The following is a 21477-nucleotide window of genomic DNA, read 5'->3' as shown; positions in this document are numbered from 1 at the left end:
TGAATTGCCCAATAGCTCTCCTGCCCAATTAGGCGATTAATCCGAGTAGAAAGAGGTTGGCACTTCATGGCTGGACTCGTACTCATGCCAGTTGTCACATTAATCACAGAACTAAGAGCCTGAAACGGCTGTTAGAGAACGAGCGTGTTGAAAAATCCCTCAGCTGCATTCCTCTGAATGATGAGAGCCGAGCTCTGAGTGCTGAGAGCTCTTCTGTTGGAAAACAACGCTCCAAGCCAATTATTTAGCCACTAATCTGAGAGCACATCTCCACACCAGGCACACATCACACACTCCTGTTATCAGTGTGTATGGCAGGACATTTTCAGAGGAACTCTAGTGTACTTACTGAGGAGCTTGATGGATTGTATACTTACTTTGTATTTGAAGGTCAGTACTTTACTAAGGTGTTTGAATTTGAATTGTACTCGGGTACAAATGTTTTAAGTAGATGCTTTCCTTCTCCAACCCCATCTTCCATATAATCATGCTTGAAACAAAGTGGGTGTTTCACGTATCCATTCATGCATCTGTTACATTCCTTCACTTTTCCTCTCTAAATTGATCGTAGGACATTTATTGTGGCCAACTTACAGTGCCAATCACTACTGTTCCCAATGGCTAATCACTGACCACCTCTGTTCCCAACAACCAATCACTGACCACCTCTGTTCCCAACAACCAATCACTGACCACCTCTGTTCCCAACAACCAATCACTGACCACTACTGTTCCCAATGGCTAATCACTGACCACCTCTGTTCCCAACAACCAATCACTGACCACCTCTGTTCCCAACAACCAATCACTGACCACCTCTGTTCCCAACGACCAATCACTGACCACCGCTGTTCCCAACAACCAATCACTGACCACCGCTGTTCCCAACGGGCAATCACTGACCACTTCTGTTCCCAATGACCAATCACTGACCACTGATGACTGTGTTCCCGATGTTCCCAAGGGAATATCCTTTGAAACATGAATATGAATCAAACATGAATACTGAATATGATTGATCAAAATACCATAGAAGAATTTTATTACAATAGAATGCAGGAGAAAAAATAGAATGTGAGTTTTGCAAGAATAAAATAGAACAAGAATAGAATAGAATAGTGTTTTTATTAGAACAGAATTGTATGTACTGTTATCAGAACACAATGGAGTTTTATCACAATAGAATTCCTCAGAACAGAACAGATCCGAAATTGTTTGAGAAGAGTAGAACGGGATAGAACTTCATCAGAACAAAATACCTTCATCAGAATAGAAAGCAATGAAACAGAACGAGGTTTTTCAATAGAACAGAATAGAGTTTCAATTGAATATATATAATTGAATCCTTTTTAATTGGAAGAGAATAGAATAGAATAGAGTAGAATTTGCCCAGAAAAGAGTAGAATATTCTGTATATTAATCTGTACTATTCTGCTATATCTGCTATAAACTTCTACTATATCTGTTCTGCGAGGAAGACGTGTCTTTAGAAACGCGTTCCTCCATGCCACGTTTTGATATGCAAATCATCAGGACATTTCGATTAATATGCAAATTAGCAGGACATTTCGATTAATATGCAAATTAGCACGTGACGTCACTCATTCTAGCGACTTTTTGAGCCTGCATTAGTTGTTTTCTCCTTTAAAAAACCCCAAAACAAAACAAAAAAAGAGTCAGCCGTGGTGTTTCTTGACTTTCACTCCTCATGTTTAACTGTCCGATTTACCCAGATGTGCATTATATAGTTCTATACCCAGATGTGCATTCTATAGATCTATACCCACATGTGCATTATATAGCTCTATAGATACATAGACACGTAGATGTACAGATGTATATAGTGATGGTGTAGTATATAAACAAGTCTATAAAAGTTGGTGGGTGGTCGCGCGCACAGGAGGCGGGGTGGGAGGGGGGCGCGTGCCTCGGCTCCTATTTCTCTTCGTGAAACGCCGTGCAGTGCATCAGTCGAGGGAAAGAAGGAGGGAAGAGCAGAAGGGGAGAAAGAGGGAGAGAACGAAAGACGAGCAGCAGGCGCGGAACCGGGAGAGGACACCGTGGAAAAGGGAAAGAGGAAAGAGGAAGGGGAAAGAGAAAGAAAGAAAGCCCGGCGCGTTAAACGCGATGCCCATGCGCGCACTGAGACGCGGAGACGGAGCTTCATCATAAAGCCGAGCGCGCGGGGAGAAACCGGGCAACGCTGCTGGTGCAAAGGGACATTTTACGCATCATCACCACAACCACCACCATCATCATCATCATCATCAACAACATCATCAGCAGAAACATCATCACCATCCAAATATGTCCTCGAGGTCTGTGTGAAAAGACACATTCGGATTACTTTCATGCACTTCTCTGAAAGCTGATCTACTGATCATCCAAGAAACCAGAGAGACACAGAGAGACACACAGAGAGACAGAGAGAGAGAGACAGACACGGACAGGAGCTTCAGATCAGATCAGATCAGATCGGATATTTGTGGGATTTGAGATTTACCCCCTTTTAAGATGCACTTTCTTGGAGTATCAGTGTGGTTTGCATTTTCGGCGCTGCTCTACGCGAACCTCGCTTTCCAATCAAGCCACGAGTACTACGATTATGAGCAGGAGGAAGGAGATGATGGCATGGTAAGCACGAGAAAGAAAGCATGATGTGATACTGAAAAGAAAACAACAACAACAACAACAACAAAACATCAAAGTGCATGTGCAGAAGTAGTGTCCGCGGTTTAAGAACTTCAGTCCCATCGTAGTAATGTCATTGCCGGTCATCTCAGTATTAAGTGCTCTGTGATCAGAAAGTCTGCCCGAGAATGTGTTCTTCAGATTGGCCTGGGCTTTTTCAGAACTGGAAGTTCTTAACACACCCGGAGGGGTGGAATTAGTGTGAGAACATGCAATGGTGCGAGGAAGCATGGATGAGAGATTAGAGAGGGAGTGAATGAAGCAGAGGAATGAAGGAGTGGAGTCTGGGGCAGGTGTTACTGGGGCACCCTGTGTGTGTGTGTGTGTGTATGTGAGAGAGAGAGAGAGAGAGAGAGAGAGAGAGAGAGATGCAGATTATACAAAATGACAGATAATCTCAAACACGTGGCCATTTGACCATGAAAAACACCTAACTGGCTGTGTTCAACTGGCCACTGGTGGATTTGTGGATTTATTTATTAATTTTTAGATAGATAGATGGAGTAATTTATTTATCTCTGTGAAAATGATGTCGTCAGATCAAATTACAAAGACATATACTATCAGACAGCAAGTAAAGTGAGTAAACAACATAATAAGTCAAATATATTATTATTATTATTATTATTATTATTATTATTATTATTATTATTATTATTATTATTATAAAAGAAATATTTAAAGTGATAATAGTTGCAAGTGATTTGTAATAAAGTGAGATCAGTGAAATTGGTGACAAATATATAATCAGGAGGTTTCTTATTATATTGTTGTAAGTCTGATTTATTCCGGTTGCCCTCCCACAATAAACCCTCTACTACTGATTTTGGAGTTGAAAGGAATTTTCTTACAAACTCTACTGTACTAGCTCAGCAACAAGGAAGAGTACAGTTCACTACCCTTTTTTCCCCCTGACAGTGCATATCGTCTGATGTTGCCAAATATCTCATGTTTAAACCCAAAACACAACAATACTTTTTGGTGTGAAGCGTGTAAATGATCCCATATTCCCATGTTAAATAAATAAATAAATAAATAAATAAATAAATAAAATATAATATATAGATTTGACAACAACTTGAATCCTTTCCCATATGTCCATAAGTAATGTGTGCTTCCAGGGTGATCATGATTGCCCAAAATTAGACCCGTACTCATTTGTTTTCTTAACTTCCCTGGAGTAGGTGTAAAATTCAAAGCTTATTAAGAATCATTTAGCTGGAATCCAAGGAGTATGGGGGCGAAATTGAACGAAAATAAAAGGGATTGCTGTTTGTTAATGGTTTATTTGAAATCCATATGTGGCCTATTTGTCTTGTGCTTGTGCCACGGAGGTGAGGAATCGTTCTATAATTGCACATGTGGCCGTGAAAGCCGAGGGAAGGATCAACAACTCTGTTAGGTCTCACTAGGCATCACTCGTCACTGGTTTGACCGTATTTCTCACTCGCTCAAAAGTTCGGATGTGAATATCATGTGAATATTCGGATGTGAATGCCGATGAGAAGCCGCTCCTCGGTTCTCAACAGCTGTACCATGCGGGCTGATTGTCCTCAGAGTGATGGATACATTGTGGGCAGCTTGTTGAAAAGGTTAGCAATGGATTTGAGAGAATTCCTGTTGAACTTCCGTAATCTGTTGGTTATTATAATTATTAAGTCACCACTGGTCTTGTATGACTGGTCTCTTTCCTGTCCTACTCATTATTGTAATGGAATTGGTCTTGGTTGAGTCCAAAGACGTTCTGAAACTCAATTTCTGTGGTGTGAAATTTCTCATGTTTGTTATCACTTGATAAAAATCAAGACTTAATCCTAATATCTTCGAGCAGGAAGTTATTTGGGATAAAACGGAGACCCCACTTGGGGTGACATGGCGTTGCTGTCTTACTGCGCCACGGTTTGATCTTGAGCTTGGATTACTGAATGTATGGAGTTTCTCATGTTCTCAGCATGTCCATGTGGGTTTCCTCCTGGTTCTTCATTGTCTAAATTGCCCCTAGGTGTGAATGAGTGTGTGATCGTGTGTGTATGGTACCCTGAGATGGATTGGTGTTCCATCCATGGTGGATTCCCGCTTCATGCCCGTTGTTCCCGGGATAGACTCCGGATTCACCGCGACCTTGACACCACGGTTCCTCCACACTTTGCCTGCTTGCTTTGGATTGTTCGGCAGGTTCCAACTTTCCGATTCTGGTTTGCAGATCAAATCAGAAAAAAAGGTTTGTCCAAAAAAAAAAAAAAAAAAAGACCATCATGGTCTTTCTGTCCAAACTGTAGTTCCTCCTACACTTGTATAGATTTACCTGGGCAGGTGTGCCAGTAGGAATATTTAACCCCAGATTATTGCACTGTAGCCCAAACCTCCCTGGACAATTTCTCGTCTTCTAGACATTTTTTCTTTGCTTGCGTTCCCTTTACGATACCTAGGACCTGGGACAGTAACAGGTTCATCTGCTTGTTTTTTACTAGCTTTAGAAACAACACATCCGCCTGGATGTCATGTCTCTCATCCTAATCCTCTGACTATATTGTCTTGCTAAATGCTTGCCAACAATTTTCTCTTCCAGCACTTTCTGCCAAGAACTATGTAGGAGTAACGTAAAACGACAGTGTTAGACGCAGTTAGGTTTCATTTTGTAGTAGCAGAACCTTCTGGGAGGTTCAGGGAGGTTTCATCTTTTCAAAATTGTCCCAGGTCTTTGAGGGGCCCTGGGTAGCCATTTCACTAGTCCACTACATTAAGTTTTAACTTTGATAAGATTTGATGTGAATCAAGACCCGAGCAATCTAGAGCCAAAAATGTTCTCCACAGCTCGGAATTTCAAGGTTAACTTCAAGGTCAACATCTATGTGTCAACCGTAGCATTTCCGATTTTTGATCTCTTGCTACAGCAGTATGGGAGACACCTGAAAACGTAGGATTTTTCAGTGAGTAAATTGCTAATAAAACATCAAATAACTCTGGCGGAAAACATAATACACCGAAGGGGAAAGGACCTGTGACCTTTGCTTCTGTTAGTGGTTACTTTTGCTTAAATTGCTATCTTTTCCAAGATACGATACAGCTTTTGGGGTAAAATTTGTAAATTTTCTCGCTGGAATTTCTCGTTAGCAGTGTAAGCACCTCTGTAAAAGTGATATTCATGTTTTTTTTTTGTATAACAACTTGCATAGTATCGGTTTTAAGGCTTAAATGTGCATTAAAATTGTCCAGCCATGAAGGGAGGAACCTCGTTACCTCAAAATGCCTCTCATATTTAAAAAAAAAATAATAAAAAAAAGGGGCTCTACGGCTTGGAGCTGTGACGGGAATTCCTCTGGGATCCCCGTCCTCTCCTGTGTGTATGTGTGTGTTTGTAGACTCAGAGACGCACGTGTCTATACACCACCCAGGTAGAGCGACGGGTTTCACACAGGTGGAAGGGATTATATTTTTATCTACGTTGTGATATCCAGCCGTCCTATCGGAGCCATGGTTCTGCACTTTCACGTCACTGAGCGTGAGGCCTTGAGCTCCACTGGGACTCCATGCTTCTGCTGTCCTTCAGGATTGGGCAACGATGTGGTATTTCCAAGGGTATTGCGTGTACGAGCGATTTTTATGTGTAACAGTTGTGAAACGTCTTCTGCTGTTGGCGGCAAAAACTGCAGTCAGACTGGCAGTGAAAAAAGTCAATTTTTTTTTTTTTTTCTCTCTCATGATCTTGATGAATTCCAAGGATGTAGTAATTATCTATTTCTCTGTAGAATTGTTGACGTTGCACTGCCGGAGTTGAGCAAAGTCTTATGACTCGCGTGAGCCAACTGGTGCGTAAAGTTTAGATTGGTAAAGATTCGAGCGAGATTTCGGGGTTAGAATAGACCAGAAACGACTCTTAATCATGCCTGATGACGAAACTTTTATATGACTGTTTGTACGTCAATACTAAACGTGTACATCCCGTCAAGCCGTCTTCCTTTAAAGTCTCCCTACGCTCTCTAATGTTCGTGACCTGGAAATTACACGGTTCCGACTTGTTAATCCGACCAAATTTGTTCGTGATCGCTGCAGATGTTTAGTCGACCCCAGTTTGTTAATAAACACACTAATATCTGTTATCTCTTAATGTATATAGTATCGCTGTGTAATTTAAAACCGTGACGGTACGGTATGAAACACTACGGCCTCGCTGAATATGTTAATATTTCCTTTCCAAGCACATTGCTTGCCTGTAAAATGGGAGCAATAAAAAGAGCAAATTGAATTATACTTGCACTCGTTAACTGTAAAAGACCGGTGTGTTTTTTTTTTTTTTTTTCTTTTCTTCTTTCTTCTTTTTTCCCCCCACTTTCACACCATCTGGAGAGTTTAATTTCCCAGCTCTGATGTCTGACTTTGTCACTGTGTAGTGTGTAATCCTAGCAGAAGCAGGTTTGGCTAAACTCCAGCTCTATTATCTGGCTCTATTGCTGGGTTTCTTTGGCAGAGCTGACAAGGGAAAGAAAACCTCCTTGCTTAAGTGAAGGTGTTGTGTAGAACTGAGCTTTCTTTCTCGCTTCCCCACAGGAATATCACGTTTAAAGGTTAAGAAACCTAGAGGTCCTTGTATTGTGCCAGACACGTTCAAGAGAGGTTTGGCCAGATATTTTTTTTTTTTTTTACTTTGGATGAAGTATTTGATCGTACTTTGCACTTTTTTGGACGACTGTCTGGAGAAAGAAATCAATGTCGGCTCGTTGTTTCATTAATATACAACACATTTTTCCTTTTTTCGTTGCTTTACGTTCTGGCGCTTAGTCTAGTTTTGTTTTTCGCCTCGTTGGTCTTGCTTGGTATTTCACTGCTCTATTGCTTCCAAAGCTGATTCTTTGCTCCAGTCCTGGACCTAATCCCTCCATCAGGTCTGGACAATATCTGTATTATTAGCTTTTGTTTGATGCTACAATAATTCCAGTTCTCACCAGTAATCTCATGGCATCAAACTACTGTAACTGCTGAAGTAGCACACCTACCGTAAATACATGAATAGATGTGCATATTACAATTAGACTAATGGATAAACCGTAACATTCAGTATGTTATCAAGTCTCATACAGATGAAGTTAATTTCGGCAATCAAATTTTCAGTCCACGTGACCATTTTTACGACCCTTTTCAGCCTCCCTCTTGCATGTCATGTCACCCCTCTGACTAGTGGCGGAAAACATACCGCTGGTTACAAAGTACTGACACTCCAGACATTTCTTTACAGCAAACGTCACCAATATCAACGAAATTTTCATTCAATTTTTTTTTTAAAATCCGTTTATATGGAGTGTCCAACATACAGTAGACGTCCGTGTGAATGAGCTGTTACTATAGAAACTGAATGAATCGAGTCAACACCTTCTGACCAATCAGAATTCAGAAATGTAAATAAGAGCGCGCGGCGGTGTTTTTGACACGACGCACTTTAATAAAAATGAACGTTGATGATAAAAGAGTGAAGATGTTCAGTGAAACGTTTGAAAAGTCTGTGAGGTCTCGCGGATGTAAAATTGTCCGGCCGACCTACAGGCTGTCGGTGTTTACGTGTTATCGTATTTGTTTTAGCGTTTGCAACACTAGCATGTCTGACAGATGTCTGATCACAATACTGATGCTTGAAACCTCTGTGGAAGCTTCTACTGTATAGAACTTAATTTCAGAATTATTATTTTTTTTTTTATCGTTATTATTTTATCTCAACTGAGCCAAGACTAATATTCTTCATTTTGTTGTTTCTAAATTTCAGGGAAGCCCACTTGTGCCGCATATGTCCTGTGTTTATGACACTGTAACGAAGGCCTGCACCTCATTACGTGCGTACAGCTCATTAACATGGCACTTTACTCTTACCTGTGCAGCACTGTAACAACTTTACAGCCTTCAAAAATGAATGCAATATTTAGCAAAAGGAAGTGAAGACTGTAGAGGAAATACAAGCCACATGTACGGGCCATGGCACGGACCTTGATTCACGTTAAACCCCAGAGCTATAATACAGTTATACGTTCACGTCACATTTGATGTTTTATCGATATGAGAGGCACTTTTACGCAGTGAGGCAGACTCCAAAGCAACAAATTTCCGACTTGCCAAAAATGTAGCCAGTCAGCCAAGACGTGTTTTTTTTTTTTTTTTTTTTTTTTTTTTTTTTTTTTTTGCTTTTTGCTTACTGTCAGAAGTCTTACTTTTCGTAGCCGGTAACGGAGCTGTATTTCATTTGAAAATCTTTTCCATAGCACTGAACTTGGATTACACAGAAAAGGGAAGCAGAAAGCCTCATTACTTCCTGTGTAAGATAAAACCGCGTCACAGATTCCCGTCTGATATCGTCTGTTCTCGAGGCTAGCAAGTTAAGCAATTGTGTCTCAATCAAAAATGACATTTTCAATCAATTTGATTTCACACCTTAAAAATACCTCAAATCCAAACACCTCCCGTCCCCCCGTGCCCCCCACCACTACCACCACCACCGCCAAAATATCCATTTAACTGATCATTTAGAATTCTCGCTATTTTATAGTTTAACGTTTAGTCGCACTGACTAATTAGAACAAAGACAAGCCCTTCATTTTCATTTCATACCACCATGCTGTTGAATGCTCCATCCTGATTGGTCAGAAGTTGCTCTGACCAATCAGAACTCTGACAGTAGCGCAGCTACAAATCACAGGATTATATTAACCGCTCATTCACAGGGTGTAAAAAAAAAAAAAAGTATAATTGTTCATATTGTGACGTTTTCTGCGAGGAGAAGTTTATCTAACAAGATGTTTATTTATTGATTGTGTTTATTCGTGGAAGGAGTCTCCAGTGTCAGCGCTTTTTTTTTGTTTGTTTTTGTAACAGTCAGAAATAAAGCTGTAACTTTCCGACACCTTGCGAACGGAGGGCTTTACGCTTTGCGGTTTCTCTCTAACGTGACAGGCTGCGTTTGTTTTTTTTTTATTTTTCGGTCTTATTAAATTCAATGGAGAGAAAAAGAGCGGCCGGTGAAGGAGCCACTGTTTATAGCTGCTATAACGTAAGCGAGAACACGAGCTAACTTGTTTCACGGGTGTTCTACAACATTAAATGTAACTAGAAACAGATTCAAAAATATGACGTTTTGTTGTTTTAATAAACGTAAAACCGTAATCGTTGGCAAATTGGTGTGGTAGGAGTAGCGTAAAACAGTTCATCTTGAGGTAATCAACTTAACATGTAATAACAATCAGGATAACAATAAGTCTGCTTCATCACAGCCCCGGGATGTTGATTATTATCCAATAACAGCATGACAGCATGTGTTTTATTCGTTGCTTAATGAATACATTAACATAGAGTGAATAAATCCATGTGACCCGTTCACCTAAAGATAATATATGCAATGTATATACGGTGGCTTAGCGGTTAGCAGGTTCGCCTCACACCTCCAAGGTCGGGGGTTCGAATCCCACCGTGGCCCTGCGTGTGCGGAGTTTGCATGTTCTCCCCGTGCTGCGACTCTGCCAAAGACTCTACGGTATTTTGATTGGCGTGAATGTGTATGTGATTGTGCGATGGATTGGCACCCTGTCCACGGTGAACCCCGCCTTGTGCCCGATGCTCCCTGGGATAGACTCCAGGTTCCCCGTGACACTGAAAAGGATAAAGCAGTATAGAAGATGGATGGATGGAAACTTCTATTAATTGTTAGCTAGATTAGCCTTGTAGAACGAGTGCAAACCTAGAGAAGCAAACATCACGCACCAAGTGCCTCAAGATCCCCCGATAGTAGGACTCACAACCTTGCACTAAATATTTTTCTAACTAATCCAGATATCAAAAGATAATGATTCGCTGATTTATAATACCGCAGATATCTGAAGGTTATTCTGCTCTTTGACTTTGAGAGATAATGCTCAGTGCTGGTGGCCTTCACGCTATCCATTACACACTTTCTGTTCTCTTACGGCGAAGGCTACAGTCAGGGTCATCACTCCGTTTAAAACGTCAGTCTGTCTGAACTCTGACCTTTTCGCCAACGGTGTTTTCGGCTGGAGCTTGATAAAGTGCAGCGCTGCTTTTCTTTACAGATCGCTCGAACACGTCGCCTACCGGGAAGCTGAGACTTCCAGAGCAAGAGGAATTTCAAATCTGCATTGCTTCCTGTGTCGGATAAAAGCGATTTAAAATCGCAGCTTCCTCTCTGACATGGTTTCTTCACGGCGGTCTGTCTTTAGCGGTTGCGACATCATCTGTACAGTTCAAACTCGTGGCAAAAATATGTCACAATACTTAACAGAGGGTGTAGGATACAGCGTGTACCATACTTTGCTGACAGGACATGATGGCAGTATTGCTACACTGGATTGGGTTGAATTATTACTTTAGTCAACGAAATATTCCGTATATATTTGAACGTGTTCTGAGTAACAGCAGCTTACGAAGCCCTAGTGATTGTGTAGAATGATATCAAACCAACATAAAGCCCATCAGTGGTGGTCCTATGGTGGTCCCATTCCACTGGATGAAGTTATTTATGGTTATTTTACTGCTCCACACCCACCATTTTCTCCAACCTACACTCTTTAACTGTTCTTTAGAGGTTCATTAAGGGTTCTTAGCTTCCAAAAAAAGGTTGTACTCGTGATAAGGATTTCAGACGTTGCGTGATATCCTCTTATTGAAGAAGTACTCGAAGTGTCCATGGTCATTTCTGGTATATTTAACAGCAATGGATATCCTGACATAAAGGAAATCTGGTCCATGATAAAATAAATAATGATGAAAAAAGTTCCGGTCTTGGTGAAGTTGAGCGCTATTTAGATTCTGTCAGTGCACGTTGATGATGATTCTTACATCAGGATTCCTGTAAATGCTCTAAAAATTCTAGTTCCTCTTCTTCAGTCACATGTGTTCTGAATTGTTGTCTGGTGAAATGACCCAGCCGTGATTCCCTCTTCAGTTCACCGTCGGATAAAGCTCCTTTCAGTTTCTTTTGGTTTTTTTTTTGGTCTTCTTCAGCGATGAAACGATCTCGGAGCCTTTCTTGTTCACGCCACAACTTCATACGAACTCAGACCCCGGCTTGCACCCAAAATTTCATCCAAACCGTCGTCGTAGAAGAGACAGGAACCCTTCATTTCAGCGCAATCTCCACTTCGACGCATTCTGTCACGGGTGCTCGTGTACTTCTGTCGTGGTTTTTATTCGCTTTTACCCGGCATTGTAGCGCTGTTCTGTTATAACCTCTTTCCTTCATTTTTCGAGAAAACGAAAGAAACACTTTTACGTTGAGGATAGCTGGCGTTTAATACAATCGTCTGTCCAAATTTCAAGGAGTGCGCAGCTTTCCTCCCGAGACCACGCACGACCCGCGTCCTGACACGGTGAAAAGTTCCGTGTTGTTTTCAGCCGTGACGGAACACGGGTACGGGTGCAATCCTCCGGGTACGCATGTCGAAACGAGACGAGACGCGAAGCGGACCGGGACCTCGTCGCTTTCACACATCACGAAGAAATCGAACCACAAACGGACCCACAAACGAGCCGTACTCGGACCGCCTCCGGATGTGGGTCACTTTTGGGTCCTGAAGCTAAATATCACGTAATAAACCATTTTGAAACATTTTGAGTAACAACAGCCCACTGCTTAAAATATCAACGGAGCAGAAAGTCACGCTCAATACGGCGGCTATGTTACATAAGTCCCGCCCCTTCACTTCAGTAAAAAGCCAATCACTTTGTTGGTTAAAATGTTAGCAGAACACACCTGACCTATCAGATTTATACACTGACGATATAGTGTACTTTGCTCCATTAGTTATGAAAAAACAAACAATGGAGCAACCTGCAAAAGACATTTTCTAAAGATTACGTTATTTATGATATTTGTGTCTGATATTAACAGATCAAACTGTCTGAAACATCGATTTCTAGTCTGTGTGTCACTCCCAATTCGATTAGATAGGGAACCTGTTCTTGTATGACCGAGAACAACTTACTTGTAGCGTAGCCAAGATGGCCGCCGACTTCACACGCCTTCAGTAGAAGGACTTTAATGAGATTTAGCAGTTTAAGTAATGCTGCTGGAAAGATTCTTTACCTTCCTCCATTAGGCATCATGAGTCTGGTTTGTGGTCGAGTGGCGCCTTAGAGCATCAGCAGTATTTGTGCAAAGGTCTTCGGTAATTTCTAAACTGTGGCTTTTTTGTGTCTCGGGAAGCCGCAGGCTGCCAACCTCAATGTGTAAGCAAACATGTCAGAGCAAAACAGCTTTTCCACCGCAGTGTCAAAACAGGCTGTGAGCATATGCTAGGCGTGCCGATTTAGCGGACCGATGATGAATCCTTTTTTAAATTTATTGACATAGTAATTATAAGACGCTCCTACGCAACTTGTGCATCAAATTTTCTAGCTGGTCTCAGGATGCTTGGGGTTTCATCAGTTACCACGCAAGCATTTTTTAATGGTTCTGTCAAGTTACGTTTTTTCTGTAAAAACCGTTTCAGGCTCAAGAAGCTTACACAGGTACAGAATACCATCGTCTGAGAATCTTTTGTATAAATGCGAATTAGAAAAACCCTTACGGGTTCTGTCTATCCCTGAAAACTAGCATGCTGTAGAGATCTAATGTTGTGTAAGTTACCATGGTGATCTACCCAAAAGGAGATCCATCTTGGTGGCCCAAATAGGCCTAGGTTTAACCTAAAGTTAGCTCGCAAACCCCAAAATCCTGCTTTATGGTACTTCACTCTGGAGTCCCTCAGGGCTCAATGCTAGGATCTTTCCCCTTTCACTTACAAAATGCTTCCAATGGGAGAAATTATATATCCATCCATCCATCCATCCATCTTCTATGCCGCTTATACTTTTCAGAGTCACGGGGAACATGGAGCCTATCCCAGGGAGCATCGGGCACAAGGCGGGGTACACCCTGGACAGGGTGCCAATCCATCGCAGGGCACAATCACACACACACACTCACACGCCCATTCATACACTACGGACACTTCGGACACGCCAATCAGCCTACCATGCATGTCTTTGGACTGGAGAGGAAACCGGAGTACCCGGAGGAAACCGCCGCAGCACGGGGAGAACATGCAAACCCCGCACACACAGGGCAGCGGTGGGAATCGAACCCCCGACCCTGGAGGTGTGAGGCGATCCTCTATGTTGTTGTCGTACACTTATGTTAAATCTGATACAGCGCACGTATAAAGAAGCCTAGTGAGTGCATTGTGGACTTGTGAAATGCACTAGTGCATAATTTTCAACTTGGCAAAAACAAAATAAAAGTCATTTTATTTATCTTTTGAATTCAACTGGGTTCTCTTTCATATGTCTAACACCTTGGTTAAATTTGACCCAGCAATTTAAAGCAAAAATCATTTTTCAGCTTGGACGATTAACCAGAATCGGACCATTTCTTTCCTGACAAAATATCATCACTGCTTTTATTGAATCCTGGATTGTTGGAACTGACTGTGTATTTTTTGGGATCAGTCAGTCATTTTTTAGTGCAGAAAACGCTGCAGCTTGACTCCTATCAGGTGCAAAGAAGACGCATCGTATTACCTCGCTTTTAGCTTTCATGGACTTCCGGTTCAGTTTAAGATTCTGAGGTCTGAGGTTTAATTGTTTGTTTTTTAAAGCTCTAAACGGACCGACCCTGTCTGACACTGCGGATATGGTTTGAATATGGTCCTGCTCCTCCTCGGTTTTGGTTGAAACAGAATCTAGTCTTGCTTTTGTGGTGATTGTGTCAATGTTCTGGAAGAATCTACTGGTTAATCTCAGACATCCTTCATCTATGAACTGTATATCTCTTTTAAAAATCAGAGCTCAATACAAACCTTTATTTACTAGCTATATACATGTATGTATATGTGTCTCTGATGTGTGTAGGCCTAACTGGGGGGAAAAAACTGAGAACAAGAGAACAATCATTCATTCCTACGCAAGCTACACTATTTTTTCTTGGCTTCTGTTCTTTCTGGAAGACTGACTTTGTCCAAAATTGCTCTGTAAATCAACCTAATTCCAAAGTAGAAGCTATCAAGCTTAGACAACAGTAAGTAGCACTTTGCGTCTCTTAAAGGGTTTTAAACGATTGCGTTATTGGCACAGAGAATGGGCATTCAGATGTTTGGGTTACAAATCATTGGGATTAATATCCCTGTGGTATCACTAATAGTAGCCTGTATTCCAGGCTAATAATTTTATTGCACCGCAAAAGCCTTAACTAAATTTTGTGGCTGGAATAGCCATTTCTAATCTCACAGAGCACAAGCAGCTGGAGCTCGGGCCTTAAAGCATGGAGTTTCAGAATAAATTATGCATTGCAGCCCATATCCAATCAGGCCTGTTTCACTAATTCTTTACTTGCATTAAGTTATGACTTGGGTTATATCTATAATGGATTTATTACCATTGCAACCAAAGACAGCTCATGAGTTTTGAACTCGTCAGAGATTGAAATGAAAATCTCGATGGCCACCGACAGGACGACGTCACAGTATGAAGGGGAACTCGAAACACAGCTTGAAATGTCTTTTACTCCAGAGCTCGAGTGTTCATTCTCTAGAGCTTCAGTCACATCGTTCGTCTCCAGAGGATCAGAATAAAGTTTGGAGCAGATTCTGGGTGTTCCGATTTCACCGATTTTACAGTTCTTCTGCTGTACAACAGCAAATGCTCACTTCCTGACTGTCTACAGTGTTCTTCACTGAGTCGATCGCGGGACACGTAGAAGACACGTTAAGTGAGGTGAAGAAGCGTCTGAGGGTACTAGCGAAAATATGTTTTTTCATGCTTTTGGCCGTGATGAAAAATACAAATAAAGTTCAACTGAAATAAAATAGTACAAATAAAACTATAGAATATAATGGAAGAGACAAGGAAAAAAAAAGACATAAAAGATCAACAGAAAGAAGTGATGTTTTTGCACAAAATTCACGTCAAAAAACATGAAAAGGATTTATGACGAATTATGATAAACACAATGCCAAGAAAAAGATGGAAATAATTATACATTTAATTTCTGTAGGACTTTGTATTTGTAGCAAAATGATTGCATCTTATAGTGCCCTCCACTAATACTGGCACCCTTGGTAAATATGAGCAAAGAAGGCTCTGATCAACCTTTTGAGCTTTTGTTCAGAGTATTCACAGAAATGCTCTGCTCTCATGGATATCAAACAATTGCAAACAAAACACAGGTTTATCAAAAAAATATGTTTGTTAAATATAGGTGTGCCAAAATTCTTGGCAGACTTTTACTCAATACTTTGTGCTAGCTCCCTTTGCCAAGATAACAGCTCTGAGTCTTCTCCTATAACGCCTGATGAGGTTGGAGAATACATGGCGAGGGATCTGAGAGCGTTCCTCCGTACAGAATCTCTCCAGATCCTTCACATTTCGAGGTCCACGCTGGTGGAGTCTCCTCTTCAGTTCACCCCACAGGGTTTCTATGGGGTTCAGGTCAGGGGACTGGGATGGTCAGGGCAGGATCTTGATTTTGTGGTCAGTAAACCATTTCTGTGTTGATTTTGATGATGTTTTGGATCATTGTCCTGCTGGAAGATCCGACCACGGCCCATTTGAAGCTTTCTGGCAGAGGCAGTCAGGTTTTCATTTAATATCTGTTGATATTTGACAGAGTCCATGATGCCATGTATCCTAACAAAATGTCCAGGTCCTCTGGCAGAAAAACAGCCCCAAAACATTAAAGATCCTCCTCCATATTTAACCGTGGGCATGAGGTACTTTTCCATACGGCTACCTCTCTGTGTGCTCCAAAACCACCTCTGTGTTTATTACCAAAAAGCTCTATTCTGGTTTCATCTGACCGTAGAACCCGATCCCATTTGAAGTTCCAGTCGTGTCTGCACACTGAAGACGCTCGAGTTTTGGATGAGAGTAGAGGCTTTTTCCTGAAACTCTTCCAAACAACTTGTGGTGATGTCGGTGACTTCAGATTGTAGTTTTGGAGACTTTCTGACCCCAAGACACGACTAACTCCTGCAGTTCTCCAGCTGTGATCCTTGGAGATTTTTAATCCACTCGAACCGTCCTCTTCACAGTGTGTTGAGACGATACAGACACTCGTCCAATTCCAGGTCGATTCATAACATCTCCAGTCGACTGGAACTTCTTAATTATTGCCCTGATGGTGGAAATGGGCATTTTCAATGCTTGTGCTATTTTCTTATAGCCACGCCCCATTCTGTGAAGCTCAACAACCTTTTCCCGCACATCACAGCTACATTCCTCGCTCTCACCCATCGTTATGAATAACTAAGGGAATTTGGCCTGTGTGTTACCACATATATATACCCCTGTGAAACAGGAAGTCATGGTTGAAAAATTTCCTGTTCCTAGTCACCCAGGTGTACTAAAAAAAAAAGTTAAATATCAGTGGGAATATACTTCAAATATATTTTTCTCACATGAATGAGAGCAGAGTATTTTTGTGAATTTTTTTTTTAACAAAAGATCAAAAGGTTAAACAATAAAGACAATTTTTCACAGCCTTCTTTGCTCATATTTAACAAGGGTGTCAATATTAGTGGTGGGCACTGTGTATGATGATATTTGATAGTGGACTGATATTGTGGAAATTTTTATAAATATCCAGGCTGTACCAATAGTAACCTGTCATGTTTCTTCTGATATGTACACCAATATATAGTAAAATATAAACATCTTTTCAGTAAATAGACTTGACATTATTATTATTATTATTATTATTATTATTATTATGAGCACATAGTATAAAGTGCGTTTATGAGGTCTTGGTCTGGAGAGATTATTTTCCTGTCGTCCTGGACAGAGGAATATCTGCTAAAGCAGTTTGCTTTTTATAGCGCAGATGGAAAGTGCCGTCGCACTCATGGTCACGATGTGAAAGGAAGTAATAAGGTGACCTTGTTTTCTCTTTGTTTGCTTTTCAGTCTCAGCCAGTTTCCTTTCAGTTGTGTCGCTCCTCTGAGTTCCAGCTGCACTATTTCCTCCTTTCCACGCTCGAGTAGATTTCAAATGGGAACGAGTTTCACACTCCTTCGTCCCCTTGGTTTGCTTGGCGATGCGTCTCGGTGATATCAGCGCAGGATTTACAGTTAAAGCATGTCTGTTATGACATTGTTTTTCAAATATTTTGGTTGACATGATGAGTCATATATTCAGCCTCGTGCTAGTTTCAATAAAGATTTCAGGAATGGAAAAGTTTAGAGCTTCGCAAATCATTGCAGTAAACAGTGTGTTCAAGCTCTGAGATTCGGATTGAGTAACGTAACGAGGAGATGGATGATATGCTGTGGAACTGGTGCGAGTTTTGGGGGGTTTTTCTCCCCCCCCCTCAGATGGAGGTCATAAGGATTTCCCTCGCTGAACTGAGGCATCCTGCGTAGGCTTATGAACTTGTGGATATTCGCAAAACCACTCCAAAATCTTGGCTTTACTTCCGTATTTGGCCTGTATGTCGCTGACTCTCAGCCAGAGAAAAGACTTTGAGCCATGAAACAGGAATGCGTTTTTTTTTTTTTTCCCTCTCCTTCGTATCAGGAAATCCGAAACATCGTCTCGCTACATCCTTGCAAAACCTCCTCACACTTCAGTCACAATTACGGTGCCTGTTGGATACACTGACTCGTCTTATTATGGTACTGCTTTGGTTTTTTATTGATGTCTTGACTTTCCTCCCTGTTGTTATTCACCTGATTAGATTAGATTGTGCAGTGCATCAGCCGTAATCACAACTGATGCTGTTCCTGTGTATTACGGTATGCCAGGCTTCCTGTTTCTTTAACCTCCAAACCCTCTACCTTGATATCCTGTAACTACATAAGAAACTATTTAAACTACGTCATATTAACATTTGCTGTTCGGTGATGAATACAACATTGTGTTGGGGTGGTGTGATGAGGCGGAGTTACTTCTACCACCCAGACGTTCATTATTTTCCGTTACCAGCATGCCCTGAAGTGTTCTATTCCTCTTATAACACAGCAATCTGCCAATCATTACAATATCCATCCATCCATCCATCCATCTTCTATACCGCTTAATCCTTTTCAGGGTCACGGGGAAACCTGGAGCCTATCCCAGGGAGCATGGGGCACAAGGCGGGGTACACCCTGGACAGGGTGCCAATCCTCATTACAATATTTGATCAATTAAACAACAATATATGGTACTTTTTGCCCATTTAGGGTTATGTTTAATATTGCGGATCATCCACAGGTTCCTGTTAGCATTTATGTTAGAGCAGTCATTCCCTCTCCAGCCTCTCTCTCTCTCTCTCTCTCTCTCTCTCTCTCTCTCTCTCTCCCTCTCTCCCTCTCTCTCTCTGGTGAACTCATGAAATACAACCCCAACCGCAAATACAATTCCAAAAAAGTTGGGACGCTGTGTGAAATGTAAATGAATGTAAATGAAAACAGAATGCAATCTCGTATGTCATTCAAAATAGAACATAGAAAGCATATCAAATGTTTAAACTGAGGAAATGTACCATTTTACAAAAAAAAAAATATAATAATAATAATAAGGTGATTTTGAATTTTGATGGCGGCAACACGTCTCGAAAAGGTTTTTTTCTCTTTGTTTTGTTTTTTCATTCAGTTCGAATCACCTTGAATACAGATTTGTAAAAGTAATCCTCAGCTTGAAAGCGTAAAGTCTATGTCATTATCTTTTTTTAAATAAAGCCCCGGAAACAGAGTAGGATTTGGTTATTTGTTGGCAAACGACTGTTCATTGCATGTTTGAATCACCTGTGGTCTAATAGCATTCCACAATATGGGAATTCTCACTGTAGCTGTAACACAACCTCTAAGGACAGTTCTGTCTATTGAAAATCCCAGTAGCTAAAAGTTTGTAAGGCAGGTTTTATTTTTAGACCGGCGGATTTCCCGTTCTCGTTCCCGTTCCTCTCAAGCCGGTCGTGTGATTATGATGAAGAAATATGATATCATATAAACCATTGAGAAAATTGAACTGCATGTATTATAATCATTGCGCATGGCACTACCTAACCGTGAGGACACTGAGGTCTGGACGTCCGTCGTTTCCGAAGGTTTCGTAAGATCCTCCCATGTCTCATCTTCAGTCGCCAAATTCAATAAGAACAAATAGCAATGTTCTGATGAATTCTTTGCAGTCTACTTGCATTCAAGGACTCAACTGACCTCAGAACAGTTGAGGAGGATGCTTTAGGTTTGTCCAAAGACAACGTTACTCAACGTTCTCAGATGACACGCACTACCTTTAAGATCTGATTGAGAGATATGCGAACACACATCTGATATAAATGTTTTACTTTATGTGAGAACTTTATTATATGAATGTGAGGGTTGACGTGGTTTGTAAAATGCTACCTGTAAAAGTCTTAGCCAATTCGACTTGCTAGACGTAGTAGTCGTCTCTGATGGCATTTTTAATGGATGCTTTTTCAGTAATCAGTGAGGATCTGATAGATCAGTGGGGGGATCAGCTGGGGAATTAATCCGGTATTACTGCTTACACTGTATGTTCAAATAATGACCAATTCTGAGAACTGAACCAATTTCAGAGCCAAATATGGTTTCAGATGTGCTTTAGAGATACTGTAGGCAATCAACGTTATAATATTTATTATTGACTTCTTATAGTTATTTGACGGGACACTTGAAATGAACGGCTTGAACCCCCAACCTACTGTAAATCCGATCTAACGTGTTTTGTTGGTGAAAACTTTTCAGTAGTTAACGCATGCGCCAGAAGACGCTAGAAGTCAGCAGATGATGCCATTGACTAATTTGCATATACTGTATATTACGGAATGTTCATTTGCATATCAAAGCATGTCCGACGCAGAAGAAAGATTTTCAGAACTGGACAGAATGGACTTTTTCCATGTTTGTATTCCATTGTGTGTCGAGTGTTGTGGTTTATCACGAGCGCATGCTAAGTGCTTAATGACTCTCCTTGGCACGTGATCACTTTGCTCAAGACCGACTGTGTCCAATGTCCTTGATAACCGAAGTGAAATCCGGTAAAAACGTGGACGTGTGGAGAGTCGGTGTGTGGTGTGGAGAGCGAGGTGGGTGGCTGCTCTAAATTCTGCGTGCATTTGCGACGCTGTCTGCATCTTCATCTCTTAAACACTCATTAAACCCGACACGCTGCGTCACCGAGGACCGCTTTCCCAGATTAAACACGGCTGATGTGTAATCACAGAGAAAGTGAAAACAGTCATTAGAAATCGTCTGGGTTACGCATGTAAACCCTGTTCCCCGAGAAGGGAACGAGACGTTGCGTTTAGCATAACACTACGGTCACGCGCGCAAGGGCGCTCCCATAGTGCTATGCTAAACGCAACGTCGAAGTTCCCTTTGAAAGGGAACTGAGCTTACAAATAACGAACTTGTTAAAAAAAAAAAAAAAACAATAATGAGAGTCTAATGTGATTTAAACATCAGCAAACTATCCTCAGACTGGAATGGAAAGGATTTATTTCATCGCTGTGTGACTAAACCCAACCGGAACTTTCTTATTCTTGTCTCTAGGAAATATTTGTGTCCTCTTGGTGCTAATAAAGCAACAATGAGCGCCGTTTATGGTTCAGACTTGATGCCTCCGAGCCCGTCGTCCCGTTCCTGCTCTATTTATGACTTAATGGATGAGTAAAAAATAGTGCATTGTACTGAGATGTTTCTGGTGTTACGCGACCTCGGTGACGTGTGAAGGTGTCCGTGCAGCTAGCGCGCACACACACACACACACATCACCATTTCACACGGTCCCTATTGTTTAGCATAGGAAACGGACTGG

The 21477-nt window shown here is 41.3% G+C and overlaps 1 protein-coding gene across 1 annotated transcript in view; it reads left to right on the top strand.

Annotated features, from left to right (window-relative positions):
- The first annotated feature begins 1979 nt into the window (after positions 1-1979).
- Positions 1980-21477, top strand: part of vegfc (vascular endothelial growth factor c) — a 58078-nt gene continuing 38580 nt past the window's right edge. The window contains exon 1 of the mRNA XM_017464989.3: positions 1980-2634. Coding sequence (XP_017320478.1) covers positions 2515-2634 — 120 coding nt within the window. The 5' untranslated portion in view covers positions 1980-2514. The remainder of the gene's footprint in view (positions 2635-21477) is intronic.

The sequence above is a fragment of the Ictalurus punctatus genome, chromosome 3 (assembly GCF_001660625.3).
Source record: "Ictalurus punctatus breed USDA103 chromosome 3, Coco_2.0, whole genome shotgun sequence".
NCBI lineage: Eukaryota > Metazoa > Chordata > Actinopteri > Siluriformes > Ictaluridae > Ictalurus > Ictalurus punctatus.
This window is presented reverse-complemented; position numbering and strand designations above follow the sequence as displayed.